A 19,888-nucleotide genomic window follows, 5' to 3' on the forward strand; every position below is an offset into this window, starting at 1 on the left:
TTGAACACTTTTTATACAAGGTGGTTCTTAGTCTACACCCTTTCTCCCAGGAAGGCATGTTCACATTCATGAATGCTCCAGAGCTGTTTAAATTTTAGTACATAGAAATTGGAGATATGAAGAACTTGGTGACTTTTTCACAGATTTCCGTCCCTCAAATCAGGGTAAGGCAGAATTGTCTGTCTGTCTGTCAGGGTGCCAGATGAGTAACACATAGTGTACACTTACGGTCCAGGGTTTGTCTCCTTGGATTTAGGGCCTCCAAATCCACTTCACTGGCACACTGAGAGGGGGAACTACAGGAGTTACAAATCAGGCAGTCATTGTCTAGCCGTGTTTATTGCTTGAAGGCCGATTTACTGGAGGAACCAAATTAGCATTAGAAGGTTGTTTGGTGAGCATAGAAACCAACAAGAAGAGGCAGTAGTTGGATGATCTTAATGACTAGTTACTATCAACACTGCTGCATCCAGCCTCGCTGTTGGAAGCCTCGCTGTTCATAGACCCAAGTACCATCTTCTCTGAATAGTGCTGTAGATACTAGCAGTGTTTGCTTTTTCATTAACCGCCCCCCATACCTGCTGTATTCTCATCACCTAGTAATGAGTGTTTTGCTTCTTAGCTCACCACTTTAAGTATTGATGTTTGGGAGGCATCTCGTTGCTCCATGCTCTTCCTGCTGGTGCAGGAATGGTAACAGTAGAAATAAGTGTGGATGTCAGTCAGTTGAGACAGTGCTTCTCAGCTCCTTTTGTCTTGTGGCACACACAGAATAACCTTTTTTTTTTTTTTGGCGGTACGCGGGCCTCTCCCGTCGCGGAGCACAGGCTCGGGACGCGCAGGCTCAGCGGCCATGGCTCACGGGCCCAGCCGCTCCGCGGCATGTGGAATCTTCCCAGACTGGGGCACGAACCCGTGTCCCCTGCATCGGCAGGCGGTCTCTCAACCACTGCGCCACCAGGGAAGCCCCAGAATAACCATATTTGTGTGACACACTGGGGCAAATGGATTTCTTCTCCACCTTCATTCACCCTGCTGCTCTGATGGCTGAGGGGATCAGTACTTCTTTATCACTTATATTAGTTGAAAGCTCTAGGTTTAGAGTCTAATCCTGAAGGACCGTGAGTGCTAGGCTTTAAGTTTATTCTTTAACAGCCATGGGGATTTTTTGAGCATGGGATTAACATGTCCAGAATTTATGGTTAATCTTGTAGCAGGATATAAAATGGATTAGAGAAAGAAGAAAGCCTAAAACCTGGTAGATCAGTTAGGTCATTGGATTAGTTGAAGTGAAATGATATGGTTAATTCTGGGTAATAGAAATAGGAATGAGACTGAAAGGATAGATCAGAATACTAGTACAGAGGTACAGTCAGTAGGGCTTAACAGCTGGTGGTAGGATGGGAAATGGGGAGTGAAAAGTCAAAGGTTGTGGTGATGAGGCTGGGTGGCTAGGAGGTAGGAAGATGGTGGGATAATTAGTAGAAATAAGCAATATAAATATAGAAACAGGTTTGGAAATAAATTTCCTGTTTAAGGCATATTGAGGTCTAGTGGCTATTCATATTTCAAAATATATACGAATACTTAGCCGTGTCACACTACGGAGAAGTTGGGATTGTGGATGGGGTAGTGGCAGGGGATGCATTACCTCCGTGAGTTTATTGCAATTTGTAGTATGACCTTTAGCCTTTTTGACTCAAAAACACCAGAATTGAGCTATTTTTCGGGGATAGATCCACAGTAATCAAGCTCGTGTGACTGATATATAAAACCAAGAATATTAGTTTATTCATTTACAGTGAGGAATAACTAGCACAGAGATTGAAGTACTTGTGTTGGCGTGACCAGTAAGATCTCATTCAGGAGGCAAGTAGACTCACATAGGAATCAAGTCATAATGAGGGAGTTGCTTAGTAATGTGGCATTATAACAAGAGAAGTGGATGGCTTTTCAGGTGTTTAATGGCCATCATCTCCAGGGTAGGGCATGGATGAATCGGTGGTTGATTGACTGTGATTCACACTCCCCTAGACTATGCAGTTAGCCCTTTGTATCCAAGGGGGAATGATTCCAGAAGCCCCCAAGGGTACCAAAATCTGCAGATGCTCAAGTCCCTTCCATAAAATGATGTAGTACAATGGATAGGGTTGGCCCTCCATATAAGCAACTTCCTGATTATGACTGTATATTGGATCCTTTTCCTTCAATGTCTGTAACCCTTTTCTGTTTCCATGCCTCTTAGCACTGTTCTTTCTGATTGACTCATCCTTATTTGTAAAGTAGATTTACTTTACATACTGTAGGATTAGAGTCAAGTCTTGCATTCCTATTAATTTGCTATACAAATACATATATGTATGTATTATAGACAAAATAAAGTCTTTTCCTTCAGTGGTTTATAGTTAAGAGCAGGGAGATGTGTGTTCCCAAAGTATACTCTGTTTCTTCGAGAAGGTTTCCAAAGCCTTGACTTGGAAAAAATTACATCCACAGGCTTGGGTGACTATAAATATGGGGGACCAGGGGAGTGAGGCCAAAGAAGCATTAGGATAACACCCAGGTTTCTAACTAGGGCAACTGAGGGCTTTTCTTTCCTAAGACAGAAAATTGAGTAGGGGAGGAGAATCAACAGCAGATTGTATTAGGAAGGCAAATTTAATATATTTTAGATGAGTAAAGTTTAAAGGGCCAGTGGCCCATCCAGGTGTCAATAAATACAAATAGGAGCACCTTGCCTGGTGTTTAAGAGAAAGACTTGTGTTGCGGTGCGTGGTGATGGAGGTTTGTGTACCAAGCAGTGTTCTAAGTAATTTGTATTGAGTCATTCAGTCTTCACATCAGGCTGCTGAGAAGTAGAGATTGTCATTAACTCTTTTTAACAGTAAACTGAGGTATGAGCTGCAAAAGTAAATTGCCCAGCCAGGTAAAGGGCAGATTTGTGAGTAATCAGCATGTAGATAATTGGCTGAAGTCCTGCCAAGAAGTATCTAAAATGAACCCACATCTTGTCAGTTACCTTAAAAATGGATAGTGAGCTGTAGAAGTAGTTGAGATCCATGATTATTCTAATGAAACATTTCCTCCTAGTAGCAGATTGCATTTTCATAGTTAATTGTCAGATTTTTAGAAAGTGTAGTCTCTTAAAGACAGACACTTGTTGGATTAAAGAAGGGAGGAAGGGAGCACGTTAACTATCCTTAAAAATTTAGTTAATCCTTTAAAAGAGGGGAGGAAAACACTTGTTCTTCACTAGCCAACTCAATCCTTTGCACGTACTTAATACGAAAGAACTTTTGTCCTTTTAAATAATCTGAAATACTATGCTCTGCAAACATGAAGTATCACACATGTATTGTTATTCGGCATCTTGTAATACTTCTGTGTTGTTACAGTTTTGGAAGAGTTGTTTTCATAGATTATGACCAGGAATTTTCCATTTACTCAGTATTGTAGTTGCTGTAATTATTCTACTTGGTGACTTGTCTTTTATTCCATTACTCCTTCCTTTGCAACTCTAAAAAGGTTCTTCCAGTAAAGGTCTGAGTGGGAACTTCTGTCTTTGTCTGGAAATGTCTTTGTTTTGCTCCTGCTTTTATGTGGTACTTTAATTGGTTTTGGAATTCTAGCTGACAGTTGTTTTTCTCCTCACTTTGAAGATACTTGATTGTTTTCTGATGAAAAATCAACTGTCAGTCATACTGTTGTTTCTTCCTTTATAGGTAACGTGTCATTTCTCTGGTTGCTTTTAAGAATTTTCTTGTCTTTGACATTCTGCAATTTTGCCATGATAGTCTAGGTATGAATTTATTTTTATTTTATTTTGCTTGGGATTTAGTGTGCTTTTCCACTTTGAAGATTATTTATATTCGTAACTGGGAGAATCTCAGCCATTAGCTCTACATAACGTCTCTTCCTCATTCTTTGTTTTCTCCTGGAATTCCTGTTGCATATTACCTTAGACATATCTTAGACATCTCTTTCTACTTGCATCTTTTGACTTATCCACACTTGTTTCATCTTGTTAGTTCTGTGTTCTGTGGCGTTTCCTCAAATATGCCTTCTGTTTTACTTTTTTTTTTTTTTTCTTCTTTTAATTCTAAAAGCTCTCTCCCCCACCTCCAAGCTACTTTTTCTTAATTCACTGTATCCTGTTCTTTGTCTGGACTTCTGTTTTGGGTTGTTTTAATCAAGAAAATTTTCAAACTTAACAAAAATAAAGAGAATGCTATAATAACCCCCCATGTACCCATTACCCTGCTCTAGCAATTGTAAATTTTGTTTTGTTTATATCCCCAACACACACACACACCCATTATTTTGAAGCCAGTCCTGGGCGTCATCCATTTAATCCATAAATTTTAAAATACATATCTTTAAAGGATTCTTTAAAAGAGTCTTTAGACATTTTTAATATACTTATGTTTTATTACACGGTGTTTCACTTTTTAAGCTCTTGGGTACTAACCATCTGTTTGTCTGCTGATCCCTCATGGTGGATCTGTCCCTTGATTAGTTTTGTTATTTTTAAAAATTCAGATGTAGTTTTTCCTGTGGAACTTGTGTGTGTGCCTTGGATTATGGAAGTGTTTTTGATGATTTGTTTCTGCTGGGCACACTAAGCCTCGGCCCACTTTTACAGATTTTCAGCTCGTGGACTCACACATCATGTATGAAATAAAAATTTGAAGAGCACCTGCACAGAACATGCGTTTGGGTTTCAGTGTTTCATGGGGGACGACACCCACATCCACCCACACCCCCAAAAGCCCAGGAAATAGCTTTCTTGGTACTTCTCAGCAGTGATAGACACAGTTTTTCTAGGGTCCTTACCCCTTACACATCACTGTCATTGTGTTGTAAGTTTTTACTTTTTTGCTCTAACTTCATTTCCTCTTCCTATCTAGCACTTGAATATCTCCCCTTCCTTCCTTTGGAGCTTTGCTGTAATTTTTTCTTCTATTCTGTTTAGCATTTTTGATTATTTTTAGAAGGGAAAGTCTGCTTGGTCTTACTGTATTGCCACAACCAGAAATCATGTTTCTACCCATCTATTTTAAGGTGAAGAGTCATAAATTTCTTAAATACTCCATACAAGAGTGAGTTAGAGGGGTGTGTGTGTGTGTGTGTGTGTGTGTGTTAATCTGATACACTGCTATTCAGGTAACATTTAATATGTGTTACTATTTCATCTGGTGAGGTAGACAATACCTAAAAACACATTCAGACTTGTATTTCAATTAAAAGTCTTCTGTTCGTGTATTTGTGCTAAAATCGAATAGTTACATTAACTTGTGCTTCTCACATTTGTCAGAGACGTTGGTAATATTAGATCTGATTTAATGTAACAGAAAAATATTAATAAATGCAGTTTTACTGCTAGGCAGAGTCTTTATTGTTTAATATTTATTTATTTAATTTACTTATTTACTTGGCTGCTCCGGGTCTTACTTGCGGCACGCGGGATCTTTAGTTGCGGCATGCACATGGGATCTAGTTCCCTGACCAGGGATCGAACCCGGGCCCCCTGCATTGGGAGCTTGGAGTCTTAACCACTGTGCCACCAGGGAAGTCCCAGACAGAATCTTTAAGTACATGAAGTTATATGAGATACATCTGGAAAATGGACTAATATCATCAACATATATCCCTACATATCAGTAAGGGAAAAAACTCACTGGGAAAATGGCAAAGGACATAAACATACTGTTTAAAGAAAACTGCAAATAAAACCGTAGTAAGATGTTTTTCCTTATTAAATTGGAAAAGATAAAAAATGATAATACCTTGGGTTCAGAAGGATGTTGAGAAATTGGAACACTTACACATTGCTAATGGGGATGTAAATTGAAATTGCCCCAAGGAAGGACAGTTAAACATCTGTCTTCCAAGGATCAAATGTACATTTGGCACATTGTTGGAAATATCAACAGATTTGAAGCAACTTAAATGTTCATCAGAGGAAACTAAATAATCATGGTATGCCCATACAGTGGACATACATAATACTGTTCAGTGTTCTATAACATGAGGCAGTTATAAACGTATGAATATGGAATGATCTCCGAGGGATTATTACATGGAAAAGGCAAGGTGTAGAACAATGTATGTAGTATGCTAACATGAGGGAGGGGGAATGTACGTGGATTTTAAATGTTTAAAATATCTGGAAGAACATACAAGAAACTGGTGATGATGGTTACCTTGGGAGGGGAAGAACTGGCTGGCTCAGGATCCAAGGAAGGGAGAGAAACTTTGTTTTTCACTTTTGAGTTTTAGGTGATGGACAGTATTATGTATTATTTTAATGGAAACCAGAGTCTTATTGTGTGTGAAAAGAAGATACAAGTAAGGGAAGAAGAATCCTGTGAGGTTGAATTTGAATTCTGGATATATCAGTATGAGATCATGATTTTTCAAAAAAAAAAAATTGCTAAAGGAGTGAAACAGTGAGAACAGAATGGGGGAGATTTCTTTTTTCCTTTTTCAGAAATTTGAGAGTGGTAGTTAATTAACTGTTGTACATTATTACTTTGATAAAAATAAAGAATTACAAAAACAAATAATTCAAGAAAAGCCCTGTGCCATCTTAAGCCCTATAATACATGTGAAATTCTCTTGCTGTTGCATCCATTTCAGTATGTTGCCATGTCATGGTTAATGTTCATTTGACAAATAACGAGTCTTACTCTGTGGTAGGCACTGTGCTAAATACTTAACATACGATATACAGAATTTTGTGAATGAAAAATATTAAGGAAACATTTTCATCTAGAAGTTGCTCTGCTTAACAGGTTGCTCCTTTGATTTAATACCTTAGAATTAGCATAGATTATTAAAACTAGAAAATATTTTGATTATTTTATAGAAGAAATTAAACTAAGGAACTTGCTCTAGATGGAGACTCTAGAACCAGATGTTTGGTCCAGCATTCATTCCACTGAGGTTCAATTGTGAAATTTGGTTCCTTTTTAAAATGTACTTTTGCTGGTTTGGAAAGTTTTTTTTTTCTACTTATTTCTTTTTGTTTTAAAAAGATTTTACTGTCTTCAGTGACGTTCTACCTGTTTGTGCAATTGTGCCTTTTCCTATGCCATGGGCTCTGTGCCTTGGACTGTTTTCTTCCTCCATGCTTTCTGCCTGTTTGTAAAATGCAATAGAATTTTCTGGATGAAATATGACTTCCTTCTTGAGTATTGAATTTTTCTTTGATTTTGGTCTCTTGGAGTTAAAACCTAATTAAGAGTTAGTTATTGTCTAGAGACTTTATTCTTCCTACATGTCAGTGGTTCTTTGTACTATATATAATACTTGAAGTTGGGATGTTAGAAAAATTTAGCTCTTACCATTAGATAAATGTTCCATTTGTTGAATAGTTATGTTACCCTATGTACTATATTAATTCTTTTTTAAATATAAATTTATGTATGTATGTATGTATGTATGCATAGGGTCCTTGTTGCTGCGCGCAGGCTTTCTCTAGTTGTGGTGAGCGGGAGCCGTTCTTTGTTGAGGTGCGCAGGCTTCTCAACGCGGTGGCTTCTCTTGTTGCGGAGCACGGGCTCTAGGTGCCTGGGCTTCAGTAGTTGTGGCACACGGGCTCAGTAGTTGTGGCTCACGGGCTCTAGAGCACAGGCTCAGTAGTTGTGGCGCACGGGCTTAGTTGCTCCACGGCATGTGGGATCTTCCAGGACCAGGGCTTGAATCTGTGTCCCCTGCATTGGCAGGCGGATTGTCAACCACTGCGCCACCAGGGAAGTCCCTATATTAATTCTTTTGTTTGCTTTACTAATTAAATAACTTAAGGCCAAAGCCTCATCTCTCATAGATATGCTCCATTATTTTATAGGGTAGTGCTAAGAATGCTAGCTTTATTTTCAGATTCTAGCCCCATTTAATTAATAATATGACTTTTTGTAAGTTTCTTGATTCCTAGGTGATTTTATTCACTTGTAAAATTATCATAATGGTTCTTATATGTAAATAATACATGGAAGAGTGGTTAGAATAGGGCGTGGCACATACTGAACACATATATTTGTTGAATGAATAATGTAATCTTTTATGGTAATGTGTGCTGCTTAAACAGATAAAAATATACAGATAGTGACTAGTATATGTGCCATAAAGTTAGAGATTGAACATGTTAATAGTGTTTTATTTAATGAATTTCAGTAAGCTGATAGGAAATTGAAAATCCTTAGAACATTTTTTGTTTCCTGTTGATTATTTTGTTTGTATTTCAAGGCTCTTCATTGGTTACCTGCTCTCTTAAAAAAAATCAGTTTGGAAAAAAAAATCAGTTTGGTATATAAAGAATAAGCTATATAATGAGGAAGAAGAGCAGCTTATTTTGTCTATAAAACAAATCACTTATAAATGAATTTAAGATAAAAGTATTCGTTTGTTGAATGCCACACATGGACTCTTACCACTGAAGGTAAATTAATTGTCTTGGAAAAGCTGTGGAAGTGATGGTAGGATTATTGTATGTAAACATAATTCACTCCTAGAGATAGAGTTAGTACTGGAGTTTTGTTATTCTTCCTAACCTTTTCTCTAAGGTTTTGGGTTGAAGAGGAATAATTACTATACTAAATTTACATCACTGTTATTTCTCACAATTTCATTTCTTGCATAGTTCTTTACTGCTTTTATGATGTAATCCTTTTTATTGTTATTCCCATCCTATTTTTCTGAGATTAAGCTTATTCTGAGGTCCTTTAGCATCTCCAAAAACGACCTGTATAATAATACCTTATATTTTTTCCTCTGACTTTGCTTGTATTTGAGTTTCTTTCGTCTAGAATGTTTTGTTACTAGTGCATCTTGTAATTTTGGGTAGTAAGTGCCCTGACTTCTTCACAGATCTCTCAGATTCTCAAAAAGGAATGTACTTCTTGCATTCTGCCTCTCAATCGGGTAACACTCAACACTGAAGGGAGCCCCAATCTTAGTTCTCCAAGCCTCCCAGGATCATAAAATTTGCTGGTTGAAGCGTTACAAAGGGGATCTCCTGCTTAATTGACAAGAATAATGTAAAGGGGGAATTAGTGGAGGAACTTTTAACTACATTAATGTTAAAAATTGATTCCCTTCCTCTCTCCTGACTTCTTATCAATGACCTTATCTGGGAAGATTTTCTTATTCCAGGGAGCCACTTGTCATTTTGGTTTTTACTCTCTGACCTGTATTGAGTCTTTTTTTTTTTTTTGCTGTACGCGGGCCTCTCACTGTTGTGGCCTCTCCCGTTGCGGAGCACAGGCTCCGGACGCGCAGGCTCAGCGGCCATGGCTCACGGGCCCAGCCGTTCCGCGGCATGTGGGATCTTCCCGGACTGGGGCACGAACCCGCGTCCCTTGCATTGGCAGGTGGACTCTCAACCACTGCCCCACCAGGGAAGCCCAGAGTCTTTTTTATAATTTAATTTTTTTAACAAAAAATTGTGCACCTAGGCTCTATATACCTTAAGTATTTATAGCCTTTATTCTATGTGGTATTAATAATTAATAACTGGTATTGATGTAATACCTGATACAGCCGTAAATCGTTTTGGTAAGACATGAAGCAGAATCCATTGTCTTTTAATTGGGCTAAAATCTACATCGCTACTACTGATAGCACATGGAAAGACAGAATTATTCTGTACCTGTTGTTTCCTTCACAGAGAGCTAGTGGCATCTGACAAAGAACCATGATACCTGGCTGAAACTCCAGGATGGAAGTAATGCACAAGTCACTTTATAAAAGCCAACACTGTAAATCGTACGTAATGGCTATATGCAAACTAGTGATCAAAGTTAATAATTTTAGAAGGGAAAAGTTTACAGTTAGCTTATAAGTGGCTGTGTAAACCGGTGCAGTAGCTGTTTAGCAGCTTTCCAAATCCTTGGAAGGCCATTGTGCCAATAAGAGAGTCCTCATGAGCATTCCCACATCTGGCTCAAGTGACTTAGCGGGGATGAGAGCTAGAATCACATTCCTCTCCTCTCCCCAAGTCCTCATTCTAGTCAGTCAGACTTTTCTCAGCCCCTGCTACCACATGTCTGCCACATTTAATCATAAAGTACTAGGTCTTAAATGTTCCAAGTAGCTTTTTTTTTTTAATTGTAAATACTGTCTTTACCAGAGCTGGTGCTGGCACTGTTTTGGAGATCCTCTATGGGATCTCATATTAACTGCCTGACTTACTTGCGAGTAAAAGAAAAGTGAGAGGCTCTTCCATTTTACATTGTAGTTCGTTAGTTTGGATTTAAGCCAGGGGTGTTGGTTCCCGCAGTATAATACTGTGTTTGCATTATTTGATACTGCTTCTCAGAATCTACTCTTGTTTAAATTATTTTTTTTTTTAAGATAGAGATGACTGAGTCAGTTTGACGTTTAGAAGCTTAGTGAACGTTTTTGTGGCTGTCTCACCATTGCCCCCCACTTCCTCCCCAGAAACCCCCTAAATTCAGGTGTTCCATAGAAATAGTTTTAAAATTGGAAGTCATCCATGATATGTAAAAATGGTATTAGAGGAAAAATTTAAAGTAGTATGATTTTGTAAGATTCTGGGAAAGAGTTTTCCTCAAGTTTATTTTAATAAATAACCATTATAATTGTATTGGTGATGGTGAGCAGGAGAAACTCTTACAACATGATCCTTCAGTTCTTTTCCCACTTAAGAGTATGACGGTGCAGAAGCAGCATTTATTTTCATTTGGCTTTAGTGTTTGGGTGTAGCCCATCTATTTCTTCCCTTCTTGGCTCAGCAGCTTTGCAGATGTAAGCCACACTTTTGATACTTGCCACTTTTATAACGTATAAATTTCTGGGGCTTCATTAGGTAATTTTAGTGTAATACTAAGTTTAACTTCCCCTGAGCTTCAGACCCTTTTAAAATATATTTTTTTAACCTAAACATATTTTTCATTAAATTTAAGGATTTAAAATGTTTCTCTGTTTATTTTCTTTAAAATAATATGCATATAATCATTGCATTTTGTTTAGGTTCTTTTTATTCAGATAAACAGCAAGAAAGCTCTTGAGTTAAAACTACGTTTTCTAAACCATATTCTACTTCTTTAGTATCTATTTGTTGATTTTACTCCCCCCAAATTTTATTCACCATAAAGTTTCTTATTACAAAAAGATTTTTAAATTACTTAGCATCAAGTAAAATTGATAATCCAAGAAGGTGTCTATCATATTCATTTTTTGTGACTTTTTAATACTCCTGGGCACACCTTGTACAAATATCTCAGTTTGAGAGGCACTAGCTCATTGGATCAAGTGGACATTTCTTGGTATGAAGTGAGGGATAAAAGACATACTTAAATACTAACCTAATTTTTAAAAATAGTTGTATTTGATAGACATGACTGTCACATTGCTAGGTAAGTTTTTAGGCCACTTGCTCTCAACCCCTAGACTCACCCTGTTTTTGGATGAGCGCTGGTCGCAGAGGACACTGAGTAGCCCTACTCTGGGCCGTGATGACTTACTTACTCTGTGATTACACTCTTCTTCATATTTGATGTCTTAAACATTTCATTTCCCCTCCCTAAAATTGCACATCCTTGTTTTCTAACTGCTGCATTCCTTCTGTTACTTCTTGACAAGGCAAATATCCCTTCCCCAGGGAAGCCTGTCTTTACAGTGATCATCACCAACAAAGCTAGACATTCCCTCTCTGTGCTTCCATAGCCCCTTATTCACATATCTGTACTGTTAACGGTATACTTACCTCTTATTAGACTGTGAACTCTTTGAGGGCAAGGACCTTATTTCCCCTCTGGTCAAATACAGTGCCTAGCACCTAGCAAGTATCAGGAAATGCTTGCTTCAGTGAGTGGATGAGTGGACAGACAGGCTCTTTCTAATTAGTGTTTGATGTGATATAGCTCTACCATTAGAAATTATGACTTGCTATGACCCCAGAGCATTCAACTAATGGCAACCACCTGACCCCTGCTCTCTAGCCATGTTTCCAATCCAGGGTGGTATGGTGTGGAGTTACTATGGCAGTTATTTTTGCTAGTACCTAATGTTTTAACTTATTTCTTTCAGGAATTGTTGGATAAGTATTTAATAGCCAATGCAACTAATCCAGAGAGTAAGGTCTTCTATCTGAAGATGAAGGGAGATTACTTCCGGTACCTTGCTGAAGTTGCTTGTGGTGATGATCGGAAACGTAAGTGTATTTGGTTTATGGGTAAAGCTAAAGTATAAAAGAGAGGGAGGATAAATTTATAATGTTACCTTACGTTCTCAAACATGAAAACAGTTATGACTTTACATTATGTGCTCTTTATAAAAAATTAAACTCATAAACTCTCTGATTATAACCTGATAAGATATTATTAAAAACAGGCTTAATCTTTTAGGCTTTAGAATTTGGTTCACCATATTTTTAGCCCCAGAGTTCTTTGCATATGCTTTGGGTGATTCTGTTGTGTCACATGGTCTTCAGCATCTTGTATCTTGAAACTTAAGATAACTGGAAATTACATGTAGAGTAGAAACAGGACATTGTACTTTTTCTACTTGACATATTAATTTATTAATTACTACCTATTTTGAGGGATCATAACATTGACTACTAATTACACATAACCAGATTTCTGAGGAGGAGAGGTCAGATGAGAGTTTTATTGCTGGTATATAATTTATCACAGAAAACACAGCTATGGGGAAAAGAGTAACCTGATTTCCTAACTTGATTGTAAAACAGTCAAAGTAAATTTATTAGCAGTGAACTCAGTCTCCTGGAGTATTGGTAGCTGAGTGTACGGTAGTATATTGTGCATGTGCCTGCTAGTCTAGGTAGAAGCAAGTCTGGGTAGAAGTATCACTTAAGTCCTTATTTTTTTTCCAATAAGTTTATTATTTTGTTCGTCATTTTACCCTATCCAAAAAGGGCATGCCCCACAAATGGTTATTACAGCCTCCTCTTCCTCTCTCTCAGAGAGTTACTAAAAGTGAGACAGTTTTAGCATCCCCAAAATTAGTGTAATTGAAAATATAAAGAGAAAACTTTTGTACCTTGCTGTAATAGAATCTGTATACTAAACTGTTGTGTTATCAATATATAATTTCTGTTGCCATAATGATAAGCAAAATTGAATGTGACAGATATTTGCACAGGACTGAACATTTAAACGTCAACTAGTCAAAGGGATATCTTTGGGAGATTGGGCCATAGCCCCAGCATTAATCTGATCTGACCCTTTCTGGCTCATTGGGATTTTCTTGTCCTATACGTAGAACACTCCAGTAGTCTGGGATTTGTAAATAGTCTGTATTTACAAAGTCTAGATGCTGAGACGCTTTAGAACTCTCATTGTAATGCCTCCTTATGTGCTGGACACCAAGAGCTCCTTAGTTAAATGTGAGGGCCATACCAGCTATGTTTAGATCAGTGAATGTGCCATTGAAGAAGAAGGAGGAAAGGCACATATTTGGGCTTTAAAGGGATAACTTGATTTCTGTTAGGTCAGTCCTTCTAGAGCTGTAATGGGCCCAATGGCCTCATTCAGAAAACCTAACCTTTTCAAAACATGATATAATCAGATTAGTGCTGGTAGTTCTTCCTGAACATTTTGTTCAGGAAGGTGACATTTTTATTAAGCCAGTAATCAAACTCTGGTCAGCAGATTTTGATCTATATACTGGTGCTTTTATATTGCCTTTCACATAATACATGTTGATACCGAGGGTCAGTGTTACTTCTACAGATAAGTCACAAAAATAGAGATTTTGGTGGTGATGATATTTGTAAAATGCTTCCATTATTGTGGGAAGGGATATTGCCGCTGATTTTTTTCAAGTTTTATTGAGATATTATTGACATATATCAAATTGTTTATAATTGCTGCATTTTCAGGTAATAAAATTAAAAGACATGAAAGAAGAAAAGTGTTTTAGCTCCAGAGATGAAAAACCTGATATACTGTCTCATGTTTTTTTTATTAAGCTGATTATAAACAAGCAACATTATAAACTAGTTTTTTAATAGCCCAGTACAGGATAATGTTTTTGGTTTGCTACTGTGGTTTTAAACGAAGGCTACAGAGAGAAGTCTGGCTCTACCGAGTTAGTAGCATAGGTTAAAGGTATTACTGTATACTGGGTGGATATTTCCAGTATCATGCTTTTTTATTTCGTTTTTTTCCCTTCACAGAAACGATAGATAATTCCCAAGGAGCTTACCAAGAGGCTTTTGATATAAGCAAGAAAGAGATGCAACCCACACACCCAATCCGCCTGGGGCTGGCTCTTAACTTTTCTGTATTTTACTATGAGATCCTTAATAACCCAGAACTTGCCTGCACACTGGCTAAAACGGTAAGATGTGTTTCCAGAAATACCCTCTTTAGGTTATTTGAGATAGCAAGCATGTTAATTTCTAGGTATTTTACTTGGATATCCAGGGATGATTTCTACATTTATTTGGATATCTCCTTTTTCTTACCATCGTGACCACCTACCACCATCCTTCTCAAGATCTTACTCTCCCAGCTATGGTTGTAAGCAGTAAGATCTGTCTAAAGAGCATATTGGTCAGAGTAATCAAAAAAGTATGAGAGAAATGTAAAGGATTGGAAAGTAATGCCTGCCAGGTTTGATCAGTAGAATCTCTGCATTCCTCAAAGTGTTTCAAAATGGAAGTGTTCCAAGGGGTTTTTGCAAATAAATACTAGTTCTTATTTGTAAAAAATATATTGGGCATAGCTACTGTGCTGTCTGTCCTGTGAAAGAACTAAGAAATGCTTGTTTACTGATTAAGTATGTATAACTTGATAAGTTTTAGTCATCCTCAGAAATTCTTAAGCTGAGAATCCGAGGCAGTGATTTCATTGAGTTTTGTTTTAAGTGATAATAGAACATAAAGTGGATGTTCATCTATTTTATAAAAATGGTTTGTGACTATAGAGTACCAGTGTGTGTCGATGTGAATATTGTTTACCGTGGATATTAATACTTGTCAGGCTTTTGATGAGGCCATTGCAGAGCTTGACACACTGAATGAAGACTCATACAAAGACAGCACCCTCATCATGCAGTTGCTTAGAGACAACCTAACAGTGAGTTTTTCATACTTTTAATTTTATTTCCTTTTCAGGAACAAAAGTATTAATACTTTATTCAGGCTCCCTGTGTTTTGGGGCACCTATATTAGAGCTACACTTGCTCTTAGAAAATGATTATATAAAAATTACATAAAAATATTAAATATGTATTAGTATTTTGTATAGGACAACTGTTCTTCGTAGGCAGATTTTCAAGTTGAATAGGCATTTTATCAGACCTTCCTGAGAAAGTACTAAGATTTTAGGAACTCATAATATTAACATTATTGACTCTTTATTTGACTGGTATGAAGATGTTGATAAATTATGTTAATATAGAAAGTTTGTCTTTTTTAATTTGTTTTTTCTTTTGTTTTTCTCCCTACCTCTTGTATAGACAGGGGATGGAGGAAAAAGTAATGGTGAAAAAAATACAGGTTGAGCTTTACTTAGCTTCTTTTGTAGGTTCAAGTAAATTGGATAGGTCAGAATCTTAGACAAAATGTGGAAGAAATACACCTTTTAATATAAATGTAGTTCTCCCGCCCCCCCCAGATTTGATGCTTTATCTTCTACTAGATAAAAAAAATTTTAACATTAGCACCCTATCTGTTCAACTTTGCTGAAGAGAGAAATTATGAAGACAGTTCATTCCCAGCCATTAGAAATCCCTCTGGTTGTGAGGTGACAATAGAAAAATGATCAGCATAAATAGCTTCTATAGAAGAAAAACAAACTGAGCAATTAACCTCTTTCCAGATACACCGTGGAGCTATCTTTTTTTTGGAGGGGGGGCTCTCACTGTTGTGGCCTCTCCCGTTGTGGAGCACAGGCTCCGGACGCGCAGGCTCAGCGGCCATGGCTCACAGGCCCAGCCGCTCCGCGGCATGTGGGATCTTCCCGGACCGGGGCATGAACCCGTGTCCCCTGCATCGGCAGGCAGACTGTCAACCACTGCGCCACCAGGGAAGCCCACGTGGAGCTATCTTTTAACTAGTTCTGTTTTCTCTCTCCCAGAGACAGTTCTTTGGGGATATTTGTTTGTCTTTATTTTAGTATCTTAATAATGACTTAAAGGTTAAGACTTCAGCTTTGCTAAAATTGCCACTAGTGTCTTGGTGCTGGTCTAATAGAAATCCATTTTGTGAACTATTATTATGCATAGTCGACAAGTATTGACTATTCCCTTTTTCACTTCATTGTTCCATCCTAAAATTAGAGAGACTAACATCCTACCTAATTCAAGAACCGTATCTACATATCTTCACGCACACATGCTGCTTCCCTGTAACTTAACATCGTTCACTCCTGTTTAACTCTTTGCAGCATACAAAGTAAGCCTGCTTCTTTTTCTGTATGATAGCCCTTCAAGTACTTGGCAATGGTGACTTTGACCATGGTCCCTGCCCACCCCCCAAAAAATTTGTTTTGGCCTTATTAATCTCATAAATTATATTTTAGTAGTGCTTTTAAAAAGAGCATTGGGCTGCCAGAAATTGAGAGAGCATTAAATTCTAAGGATGTTAGTTACCTTGTTTTTATCTGAGATTATAGTAAGCTTTGAAAACGTACTCAAATAGTGTATATGTGTTTGTCATTTTGCAAATGCACAGTGAAAGGAATACAGGGGTACACTTTGGGAGGAGTTGGTGAAATATAACTTCCAGTCTTAGTCATAATCTCTGTTGTTTAATTTACTGCTCTAAGAATTACATTCTGATATAATAATAAGACTTGAAATAATTGATCTAGAAATAGTAACTTAATATGATTTTTTTTTCTAGTTATGGACATCAGACAGTGCAGGAGAAGAATGTGATGCGGCAGAAGGGGCAGAGAACTAAGTGCATACAGGGTGTCATCCTTCTTCCCCTCAAGAAACCTTTTTACTCATCTCCATTCCTTATTCCATTTGGATTTCCTATAGCAAAGAAACCCATTCATGTGTATGGAATCAACTGTTTATAGTCTTTTCACACCGCAGCTTTGGGAAAACTCCATTCCTTGATTTGTGTTTGTCTTGGCCTTTCTGGTGTGCAGTTACTGCTGTAGAAAAGTATTAATAGCTTCATTTCATATAAACATAAGTAACTTCCAAACACTTATGTAGAGGACTAAAAATGTATCTGGTATTTAAGTAATCTGAACCAGTTCTGCAAGTGACTGTGTTTTGTATTACTGTGAAGATATGAAAATGTAGTTAATTACAGTTTAAAGAGTGTTCTGCATAACTTCCTGATTTCTACATTCCCTCCCTTACTCTTCTTCGGGGGTTTTCTTTCAGTAAAGCAACTTTTCCATCCTCTTAATATATTCCTTTTTGGTAGGAATCCAGAAGTATTAGATTGAATGGAAAAGCAGTTGACATTTTGAGGCTGGAGGTCACAAATTAAAATGCCTCCTGTATCATATATGATGGAGGTCTTGCGTATCTGTGACAACAGGGAGTTTCCTCATTCATTCTTCATTTGCTGCTGTTTAAGTTGACAACTTCCCTTCCCAATAAAAATTCACTTACACCTCCTGCCTTTGTAGTTCTGGTATTCACTTTACGATGTAATAGAAGTAGCATGTTGCTGCCAGAATACAAGCATTGCTTTTGGCAAATGAAAGTGCATGTCATTTCTTAATACACTAGAAAGGGGAAATAAAGTACACAAGTCCAAGTCTAAAACTTTAGTACTTTTCCATGCAGATTTGTGCACATGTGAGAGGGTGTCCAGTTTGTCTAGTGATTGTTAGAGAGTTGGACCACTATTGTATGTTGCTAATAATCATCGACTGTAGTCCCAAAAAGGCCTTGTGAAAATGTTATGCCCTATGTAACAACAGAGTAACATAAAATAAAATTACATTTTATAAACCATTTACTATGGCTTTGTAACAATTACATACTCATATTTTAAGGGACAGGTGACTTTACTACTTTCTGAAGTTATTGATACTTCCCTTTTATCTCATGTAAAATGGAGTAGTGGTACCCATTTTTCTGCATTGTGATACACTTGTCTAGGGATGCCTGGACCTGTATAAAATTGGACTCCATTTCTTAAGAGTTAGTGTTTTACCTTAGATCAGTTTTGTGGACCCTCTCTTCCTTAGATGTAAATGATATTAGCTAACTGTTAAATGAAATAAAGTGGACATTTTAAAACTAGAAAAGTTAAAATTACGTGATTGTGAATGCTTTGGCTGGTGTTAGAATTACGTTTCAGTGGATATTCAAACAGAATGTCAGAGTTTAAGAGTACCTTGTTTTGTTTTCAGATAATTCTCTCTGTAAACACTCAGTTGTACCATTGGTGAGTTCAGAATAATTTGGGTTTTATAATATTGCCATGGCTATTATACTAGCCTGTCTTAGTATTGGCCTGAGAATTTATTTTAAAGTCAGAAAATAATCTGAAAAATTAAGCTGTGTAGGATTATCCTTTTTCTCCTAAAAGTGTAACTATGAAACAAGGTTTTGTTTGCACTTGATTTGTTTTCTGAGGGGAAATGAAAAGACAGAATTGAAGGGGACTTGCAGAAATTATCCATTTAAATAAGATTAATAGAACTCTGGCCGCCAAAATCTAAATCAGTAAGACAGTGCTTTTTAAATAAAAATTTCAATAAACATTGAAAGAACATTGTGAATTAGGAGAAAAAAATATCAGTCCTAACAAAGTTGTAAGTACTGAATAAAGTAATGACTACACTACTTTGGTGAGTTATGAAAGTAGCCTTCTTTCTTAAAGAGCAGATTAGTCCCAGGTTATCTCCTTGCTTTAGGAGAGGTGAGCATCTTTAAAAGGGGGCCCAGCCTGTGGTATTATCTCTTTTTGACTCTCATTTTGGGGCCTCCTTGTACTAGATGTAGAGGATATTAATAGAATACTGCTAAGAACTCAGTCGGGGTAGAGGGAGGGTTTAAACCCAGGTTTGAGCTTTCTAACTTTTATAATTACTTTCTGAGATAGTTTAGAAATTTTAAATGTTAAACCTATTTTGTAGTTAGAACTTTTTAATTGGCAGTTTTCCCTTTAAAATGTCATTTAGGTTTTAATAACTGAAAATAACAGGAGGGTGGATTGCATCCTAACACTGATTATCCAAAATAGAAACATTAGGGATTTCTCTTCCAACATACAGTACATTCACCCATGATTATTTCACCCGAGATTGGGAAAGAACAGTACGTTTTTTTGGACGGGATTGGTAGACTACAGTCATGTGTATAACTTCAAATATTTATCAGTAGAGACTGTTAGTTTTTTTAAAAGTCATGAAAAACACTAGGAAGCCCATTTAAAGTGTGTAAAAATTCTAATAGAGTAAAATATTTTGAGATCAGAATTCTAGTCACTTATATTTAACTGGACTGAGTTTTTTGTTTTGTTTTTGTGGAGTTGAGTCAAACATTCAGAAATATTTGAGGGCCTATTTTAGGCACAAACATGTGACAATTTTTGTTAAATTATGAGCCTGAGTTTCTTTGGACTGGTTATAGATAGGTGTCATCTGATATGTTTAGGAAGACTCACTTTAAACTGATTAAGACAGTTATGTTGTATGTTTTATTCTGCCATATATCATCTTACCTTGTATAATTTGTGTTTCATCAGCTTTGCAAGAGGAGAGTTACCATTGTATATCATATATTACCGTTGAATTTTGAGGCCATCACAATTAAGTACCAGTATAAACCACCTGCCACAATAACGTTTTTTTTAACAGAAACCACTAATTTTTTTTTTAATTAATTAATTTATTTTTTGGCTGTGTTGGATCTTTGTTGCTGTGCGTGGGCTTTCTCTAGTTGTGGCAAGCGGGGGCTACTCTTTGTTGCGGTG

At 37.1% G+C, this 19,888-nt stretch overlaps 1 protein-coding gene across 2 annotated transcripts in view; it reads left to right on the top strand.

Moving 5' to 3' along the window:
- The window catches only part of YWHAQ (tyrosine 3-monooxygenase/tryptophan 5-monooxygenase activation protein theta), a 31,765-nt gene extending 14,188 nt beyond the window's left edge, over positions 1-17,577 (top strand). Inside the window, exons 3-7 of one of the 2 annotated variants that reach the window (XM_033437463.2) lie at positions 12,052-12,175; positions 14,165-14,328; positions 14,973-15,068; positions 16,273-16,387; positions 16,838-17,577. In XM_033437463.2, coding sequence (XP_033293354.1) covers positions 12,052-12,175; positions 14,165-14,328; positions 14,973-15,068; positions 16,273-16,281 — 393 coding nt within the window. In that variant the 3' untranslated portion in view covers positions 16,282-16,387; positions 16,838-17,577. The remainder of the gene's footprint in view (positions 1-12,051; positions 12,176-14,164; positions 14,329-14,972; positions 15,069-16,272; positions 16,388-16,837) is intronic. The other variant, XM_004274896.4, reaches the window with a different exon arrangement.
- The last annotated feature ends 2,311 nt before the right edge of the window (positions 17,578-19,888 follow it).

This window comes from Orcinus orca, chromosome 13 (assembly GCF_937001465.1).
Source record: "Orcinus orca chromosome 13, mOrcOrc1.1, whole genome shotgun sequence".
In the NCBI taxonomy this organism is placed as follows: domain Eukaryota; kingdom Metazoa; phylum Chordata; class Mammalia; order Artiodactyla; family Delphinidae; genus Orcinus; species Orcinus orca.